Here is a 9018-nt window from a genome sequence, read left to right on the forward strand (position 1 = left end):
AGTACCTCTTTTAATAAAAATGTTGCGGAATTTCTTCCCAGAAAAACATGATAAATACGTTATCAAAGCATTTCTGAAGAAATGTATTTTTATCCATTTTAAAACATTTGGGATGTCATCGTCAATACGGAAACATAAGCATAAACAGAACTTACATTCATTTACACTAGTGATCTACATCTCTTTTAAATCCCTCAGTGTAAAGTAGCTTCATATCGACACCTGTGATACAAATAAGCTTGAGTGGGTCAGGTTGGGAAACCTGGTGAGTACATAGGGTTTTCAACCCACAATAATTTAATTATTATGTTTAAACATCAAACAATCAACCCAATTACCCATCCCCATTATCTTCCTTACTCTTAAGGATCTACCCTAAGAATCATCTATCCTGCATTCGTTCATTTCGAAGCCCATTGCTTCCAGAGTTTATATGATAGGCACTAAGTCCATAGCTGCCAATGCTTGTTCGTAAAGCACTAATTCCATAGATGCTAAAGTTCATTCATCGGGTACTAAATCCATAGCTACCGGTGTTCAGCTAATAGGTACTAAATCCATAGCTACCAACGTTTATTTAACAGGTACTAAGTCCATAGCTACCAATGTTTATTCTATAGGCACTAAGTCCATAGCTGTCGATGTTATTTGTTAGGCACTAAGTCTATAGCTGCCAATGTTCACTCATGTCATCTTTCATCTCTCATCATTCATCTACCCATATTTTTTACCCAACATATTCGTAGATATAACATACATATACATTTTAAATTATTTTAAACATGTATAATATCGTTCATCCAGCATAGAAAGCAAGTATTCAAATAATATGCACACATACCACGTAATTTATATAAAATACTTCATATCTATGTGTAAGATGAAAGTAACTATGCACTCACTTGAAAAGGTGGTGAATCCGAACTCAGACAGCGCTTCGCTTCTTAAAAATAATTTCCTTCGACGAAACATAGTATTATTACCACTAGAGTTTAGTCTATTATTCGCCGAGACTAATTAATAGTCTAGCTATTATTACTATTATATAAGCGTTAAACAATACTTATATAACCCATAATAATAGCCCAAGTACTTATTATAAGTTCCTAATAACGTTACTATAATTAAATAAACGATATATTAAAATAGCGTAGGCGTAGCTCACTTACAGCGGATTTTATAGAAAACCAGGCTTTGCTTGGAGCAGCATTCCCGAGCCGAAAAGCTCTTCTTCTCGGAGCCGTCGAGCACTCCGGGGCTTCCACCTCGTGCTAGGGAGGTTCCCTAGGCTTTTCGGCGGGGGGGGGGGGGGGTTGGTGGGTTAGAGAGAGAAACTAGTGAGAGAAAGAAAGAATGGGAAATGTGTGAAGAAAATGAGGGTGGGAGAGGTTCTATTTATAGGGTGAAAATGGTTGAAATTGGTGCCACATGTCACCATCTAGTGGCAAGACTTGGGGAGAAAGCAATGGCTAAGATTGTGCCACATCACCCATTTTCGCACAACACACTTCCGACTTCTAAAATCCGTAACTTTTACATACGACCTCCGTTTTTGACGTTCTTTATATCCATGCGTAGGTAAAAATAAGATCTACAACTTTCATTTTGACTCCGTTGGCTAATTCTCGACCGATCTTAAATTTAACAGTACGAGGAGATTATACTGTTAAATGTCCGCGTAAAATTCATAACTTCTACATACAGACTCCGTTTTCGTCTGTCTTTTTACCGTTGAGTTCCTATTAATGAGATCTTCAATTATCCTTTAGGTCGCGTAGGCCAAAAACCGCTCGATCTAAAATTCGAGTTTCGGGTTGTGCACTGCTATGTAAAATCTTAGAAAATTCATAACTTCCTCATACGAAGTCAGATTTGGGCGTTCTTTTTATGGACGCTCTCGGTTTAACATATTCTACAACTTTCATTTAGATTACTAAGGCCAAAAAGTCCTCTATCGTAAATTCACTATTTACGTCTCCCGGTGCCGTGCCGGTTTTGCCGTAAAACTTCGACTGGCCATAACTTCTTCGTTATAACTCGGATTTCGGCATTCTGTATATGTACGGAACCCTTGTAACATATACTATGACTTGGTTAAGATTATTCATTCTAAATAATCTTCTATTAAAAAGTCATTTTTGACGCTTATCGTCTCTAAATTGACTAGCTCAGATCTACGGGCGTTACATTATATAAGGTGCAAACCCTAAAAATTAGGGTTTTCCTTTACAGCGCCTACTCGTCGAGTCGGGGCCTTCCGACTCGTCGAGTAGGATCTAAATCCCGCGTCCTCATAAATGATCTCTACTCGACGAGTTGGAGCTCCCCAACTCGTCGAGTCCTAACTTAAAACCATAAAACTTGGAAATTTTTAGATGATACTTGGAACGGGTGTTACAGTTTAACATTAAAAATTAGATTATATTTTAAATAAATAATTACATGTATCATACGTTACCTTCTTATAGAAAGTACTGTTATACGAACTCGACCCCCCACGGTTCTCGATCGTTTGCATTTCACGAACTTTTTTGTTCCTTTCTGAAGCAACTCTGTGTTCGTCGGTTTGAAAATACTCGACTGCTTTCCTCCAATTATCACTATCCATATCATCTGGGGGTGGCTAATGCTCTCGGGATATCCTCATATCCTCCGACTTTCAAAAATTATTCTTTTGCATCAGCTTTACGCTCTCGATAACCTTTTAACAAAGTTGCTTCAAAACTCTCTGACAACATAGCAGCGTCTGGATCTCTATACATCTGATCCAAATCAAACTTTGTCTATAAAAAATGGTTAACCAAGTAAAACCAGTCATAATTAACCATATAAAATATTTTTATATAAATAATTTACCCCTAAATGTTGTTTTAGTGTATCCTTTATTGCAGGGGAAAGTTTTTTCCAAGTCCATTTATCAAAAAGACCGTCTGCCACATTATTAGCAGCCTTAAAATAAAGTCATTGGCTTAAACTTTTAACAAAAAAAATGACAAGAAAAACAGCAATTGTTACGAAAAAGAACAACAAATCGTAAATCGTTCACACATTTGAAGTTATACTTAATAATCTTTGATTTTAGTCGGTAAGTTTCAGGAAAGTCATTAGCCTCATTAACAATAAAGCCAAGATTTTGTTAGATTCATTTTATGCATCCTTTAGGATATCTATTCCATACATATAAATAACTTTTAATCTTTAAAACTCATGAATTTTGTATATTTTTGAATTTTTATGTAAATTTGTAGAATCTTTTGATTTGCACGATTTTTGGCTGTTTTTCAGGTAGTTCGAATCGTGGAACACTCTTAGGATGATGTTGGAATGTTGTTGGTCAAGTTTCAGAAAGATCTTATATGAAAAACATCAAAAAGTTCGAATAATCGTACCTTTACATAAAGTTACACGGTCGAGTCCATAAAAAACACGTTTCGACACTAGGGAAAATTGACTTTGTTGAGTCTCGGCACTAGGCAATGGGTATCATGTTTTAGATGGGTTAAGTTTTTTGGATTTGGGATTCATCATCTACAATGAATGAGAGAGAGAGAGAGAGAGAGAGAGAGAGAGAGAGAGAGAGAGAGAGAGAGAGAGAGAGAGAGAGAGAGAGAGAGAGAGAGAGAGAGAGAGAGAGAGAGAGAGAGGCTATGTCACGTAGGTCCCACTTGCATTAATCTTATTATTAAATATGATATAAGCAATAAATAAATTAAAAAAAATAAAGAAATGTAATAGTCTTTTTAAATTAGTGGGATATGTATTGTCATTGAAAGAGAAAACGATGTAAATAATATAAAATCCAGGTTGCATTGCAACTAAACTTTGAACAATTGAAAGACATAGGGTTAATTTTAATGACATGCCATCTCCATGTGATTTGCAAGAACTTGTTCTAATACTTTAATCAAATGTCAATTATTGGAAGATCCTCTTCTCGATCTACTCCTTTCAAAGGAGACTTAAAATCCTATGAACAAGTTACGTGGCAAGGATTGTTGATCTAAGTCAATTAAACCCAAAAATATCTGAAACATCGTCATCGCACCATTCATCGACTTTAAGAAGAGTGACGGTAAATGTGGCATCAGGAACATGCTGGAGCAAGTATTCTTTCACACATTTAAACGCCGATTCCTTACATGAGTCGTCACATAAGTCAAGCGCTCGACCACAATGAACCTGAAATTCCAGCTTCACGTTCGTCAACACCCGAAAGGGTGAACTACGCTTCATCAACTCATCTGGATAGAAATTTAGAAGAAGAGCAATAGGCGAGTAAAGCATTAACGATTTGACATTATGAAGTCTAGAGAAGAAAAACAGCAGATCTTCTAAGACTCGCTTCTCCTGACGCTTGTAAATATGCTTACGGTTGTATTCAAGAACTGGGATCTTAGTCCACAAAGAAACCCAAGTTCTTGACAACATCGATGTTTGAACAGCTTGTTTCGCATCAAGACAAGAGAGGATACGAAGTTGCAAGGCTTCGGGAATATCACTGAGTATGTCCTCCTCCATTTTTGTTGCCCTTTTCTTCTCAACTTATTTTTTTTTCTTTTCACATGTTTTACTTTTGGCCACCACGCAATGGTTGAAGGTATGGATATGGTAGAAGGATGAAGAAGGCGTTGATATGTTATATAAGGATCCTAATGATACATCGGGATATGGGTGTTTTCATATATAGCTTTCATATTGACCAAGTATATCGTATTGTTTGTTGCTATTAATTTATCCTTTCATTTATGATAAGTTCTAATTAAGAATGTTTTATGTTACAATATCTTTTTTCAATCGACATTGAAATTAATAAACAAGAATATATGTATATAAATTTGGGAAAATTACTTATCAAGATAATTATCTTTGTGGCTTTGTTCACCTTTAGGCAAAAAATTTTTTTTATGCATTTTGACCATTTAATTTATTATATGTGTTCACATATTACAATTGTCACCAACTATCTCAAGTAACATGTGAACACATTTAACAAGTTAAATGGTCAAATGTTAAAAAAAACAGAAATTGTCTAAATATGAATAAAACGAAAAGTTAATTATCATGATAAGTCATTTACCCCACTTTTAATAGCGATTTTATTTTTCATATTTATTTGTATTATTTTGTTTCAAACCGTATATCTAAAGTATCTATAATGTCCTAAATATAATTTAATATTGATCAATTCTAAACTTTACTTTTTAATTAATAAATATGTTTTTGTTTTGTAAATATTTATATAGCCTTATATTTATTATCTTTTGTTTTTATGCATATACAATCTTTTTAAAGTAAACAGTATCTAACAATAAAATTAAATAAATTAAATATATAACAATAAGTATGGATGATCTTTTAAAACAATAAAATAAAAATATTATGTAGCAAATAAAAAAACAAAAAAGAATCTATATAATGTAAATGTTTTAAAAATATTACAATATTTTAATACTTTTTTATTAGAAGTTTATAAACTTTTAATTTTTTTTAATACAACGTTTTAAACTAGTATTTAACAAAAAATATTTTTAAAATGCTATAAAAAAGTATTAAATTGTCATACAAAATTTGTGAAACACTTTAAAAATGTTGTAAAAAAGTTTAGAATGAATTGTATGAAGTTTATAAAAAAAATTGTATGAAAATGTAAAAAAAAAAAGTTAAAACCTTGTAAGATAAATTTAAAACATTTAGAAAATATTTGTTTTAAAAGCACTTGTATTAAAACTATATGAAAGTATAAAAAAAAGTTATAAAAAGTTATAAAAATTTATAAGAAAAAATTAAAATATTGTATTAGAAAAACCTATAGGAAAAAAATATCATAAAAATATTATAAGAAATTATAAAAAGTTTTATGAAATTAAAAATAATAATAATAATAATAATAATAATTGTTTACATTTAGGCAATTTTTTATATGCATTTGACAATTTAACTTGGTAAATGTGTTCATATATTACTAATGTCAGTTGTTATAGCATATGACAATGGTAATATGTGAACACGTTTAACGTTTATTTTAAAAAAAATTGTCTAAACATGAACAAAACGAAAAAGTAATTATCCTAACAAGTCATTTTCCCTATAAATTCGGATATTAGTGAAAAACTTTTTTGAAACAACTGTTTTTTTGCTTATATCATATGAATGTGTTCATATATTACCAATGTCGTGTTTTTAGCTGACACGGCATGATAATGACAATTTTTTATATAATACGAACATGACAATAAATGACGTCGTTTTTTGAGTAATAACACAAATACGAATCAATTCTAACACGATATAAACGACCAACAGAACAAAAAAAGAAAAAGATAAGAATGAAATAAACTTTCAGTTTATTTAATTCATAACTAATCATAAAAACCACAACAAACACCACAAACAAATGTTAACATTATGTCGACTTTTTGAATACGAACATGACATTGTGTTTTTTAACAGTTGACAAGAACACAAATTCAAAATTGAATTCCATCCTAATTTCGTTTCATGTTTTATATTTTGATAGTGTCTGTGTTATGAATTGTCACCCATCAAGTTTTTCTTTATCAACTACTCATTGCCAAACATGCCCAAAATATTTTTAAAATATCATTTATCTTATCAAACCATATTATCACATCACATACTAAAATGAAACAACTTGCATATAATAGCTATAAACTTGCATGTATATTTAATAAGCTAAAATGAAACAACTTTATATAATCATAAATTTTAAAACTTAAGACACCTCATCTCAAAAATTCAAAATACTTCAATTCTCCATAATTCAACTATAAAGAAAATAGACACAGCCTCAAACTTTGTATTTATTCACATATAAGCATCATCCTATTATAACTAAAAGCTAGTATGAAATCTAGAGTTATGTAAAAAGGATAATTTCAGTGATCTCACATGTCAATTTTTCGACCCCAAAACCTGTTGCTTAATTTCTTCAATCTTTGATGCCAATTCATCTCTGTTTTTCTACAAAATAAATAATCAATATCATTTATTGAAGTAAATAAAAATATGTTGCTATTTATTGCCTATATAATATACCTTAAAGAGCAAGTAGCGTGTGCTAAACCAGATAGTGTAGCCAAGGCCTACAACTTCCATCAATTTTGGAAACTGATAACACAAAAATGAAATTAATTTATATATAGAGGTTATGGTATATATTATTATATTATGATTTTAAATTAGCAAATATAAAAACTAAATAACACACCAAAGGTATATTATCAATGGCTCCAACTATTGATGCAGTTAACCATAAGGCTGTAACACCACCTACACCGAGTAAAGAAATTGAAAAGGTGTCCTCAAAATCCAACTACAAAACAAGTAAAAGTATGTAGTCAATTCATAGATCAAAAAGAGAAGATTCATAAAGTTGTTGTAAGATTATATCTATGAGTAAAAGCATTAAGCATACCTCCATATTGAGTTTGTTTAGAAAATCAAACTGAGGGAATTGATCATCTGATGTGGCATCATCATCTTTGAATAGACTAAATCCTCCAAATCCACTTTTCTCCTCAGATTGAGCTTCCGTCACTCCACTATCAGGTTCTTCATTGACATATTGATTTGCTCCATTTGATGATTCATCAGGATTTGGTGATTCTTCTACTGGTGAGTAGTTGAGTACTTTTGGTTCTTCTTTGACATACTGATTTGCTCCACTTGATGTTTCATCAGAAGCTGATGCTTTTATAGAAGAGTAGTTGTAATGGCGTGATCCTATGAAGCAAAGTATATGAGATAATGAGAATCAGTTCGTTTTCCATGAAACCAATATCTCCTCTAGGTCATTGATGATTCTCAATTTTCATGTTGCACATCTGGATGAATAAGTATGTGTTGATGAACTTAATGTCAGAGAGAATTAAATATATTACTTATCAACACAAAAAGTTTTATAGATCTTGTCCTGAAATTCATCATTTTGGCAACAATGGACGCAATCGTACAAAGCAATGAATACTGTAAGTTTAGGGTTAACAAGGAGCAATATTGAATACAGCGTTTTTTCGTATAGAATCATCAAATTACATATTTCCTTGAAAGCAGTATATTCAAAGAGATCTGAGCCCTATACTCGCAGGTAGAAGCCAAAATGATCCAGAAACTAATTATATCTAACAATATTCGATTTATGAAGTGTATTTAAGATCATGAATCGAAAATTGAACAAAAAAAGCAGATGAGTAAAACAGTTACGAGTGAGAGAATGTGCACCTTGATTGTTGCGAGAAATCGAGTTTGGTTTCAAAGGGACAGAGAATTTCCATTGCAAGCAAGTTCTGTAAGGGGTAAAGGATGTAAGATTTGGTAGACGATTTGGGATGCAACGAGTAGAAGTGCAGAGCTCCATTGTCGTAAAAAGCGTTTGGGGTTTTAGCTGGTTCTAGTAGGGTTCTATGTTTTGCAAGGGAGCTTCGTCTGAATTCAAAATAAAGAATAAAAACAAAGTTTGCCGATAAAACGTGGCTCTCACTTTTTCGCCAAAAAGATATTTTAAATTTGTTTTATAGAGTATTAAAACAATAATATCTGAGAAATCTCATATTTTACCAAAAAATCTTAAATTAAAATTTATTTAGGGATAATGACTTAAAAGGGTAACATATTATTCGATTTATACACATTTGGTCACTGAGTTTTTTTTCCGTCCACATTTACCCCTTAAACTTGTTAAATTGTACACATTCGGTCCTTATGACATGTTACTCCAGGTTAGCCGGGAAAAATGACTTGATAGGGTAATATATTTTTCATTTTGTACACATTTAGTCCTTAATATTTTTGTACATATTTAGTCCTTAACATTTTTTTTGTTTCAAAATAAGTCCTTTTTTTGTACTCATTCAGTACTTATGAATGATTTCTTTAGTTTTTTTCACGACATCTTACGTGAGACAATCATTGATGAGGTGCTTGGGGTTGTTGATGCTTATGTCCAATGCGATCTCGACTGCTTGGTTGCGTAAGTCTTGTGGCTTGGCTTAGGTCTTG

General features: G+C 31.9%; 1 protein-coding gene across 1 annotated transcript; it reads right to left on the minus strand.

Moving 5' to 3' along the window:
• Positions 1 to 6746: 6746 nt before the first annotated feature.
• On the minus strand, positions 6747 to 8470 carry LOC145156720 (CURVATURE THYLAKOID 1D-like protein). The gene is made up of 5 exons (XM_079075994.1): positions 8242 to 8470; positions 7436 to 7743; positions 7229 to 7333; positions 7057 to 7128; positions 6747 to 6981 (listed from the first exon to the last, which is right to left on the minus strand). Exons 1-5 carry the CDS (start codon positions 8375 to 8377, stop codon positions 6913 to 6915), a joined length of 690 nt encoding a protein of 229 aa, XP_078932120.1. The 5' UTR covers positions 8378 to 8470; the 3' UTR covers positions 6747 to 6912.
• Between the last annotated feature and the right edge of the window lie 548 nt (positions 8471 to 9018).

This window comes from Lactuca virosa, chromosome 2 (assembly GCF_052849685.1).
Source record: "Lactuca virosa cultivar CGN04683 chromosome 2, Lactuca_virosa_CGN04683_v6, whole genome shotgun sequence".
Classification (NCBI taxonomy): Eukaryota; Viridiplantae; Streptophyta; class Magnoliopsida; order Asterales; family Asteraceae; genus Lactuca; species Lactuca virosa.

What these genes read in the sequence shown, in the direction of transcription:
- LOC145156720 (XM_079075994.1), bottom strand. Translation starts at nt 8,377, where the DNA reads ATGGAGCTCTGCACTTCTACTCGTTGCATCCCAAATCGTCTACCAAAT. An exon ending in CCATTGATAATATACCTTTG is followed by an intron (nt 7,129 to 7,228) that starts GTGTGTTATTTA and finishes TTGTGTTATCAG; the next exon opens with TTTCCAAAATTGATGGAAGT. An exon ending in CACGCTACTTGCTCTTTAAG is followed by an intron (nt 6,982 to 7,056) that starts GTATATTATATA and finishes TTTATTTTGTAG; the next exon opens with AAAAACAGAGATGAATTGGC.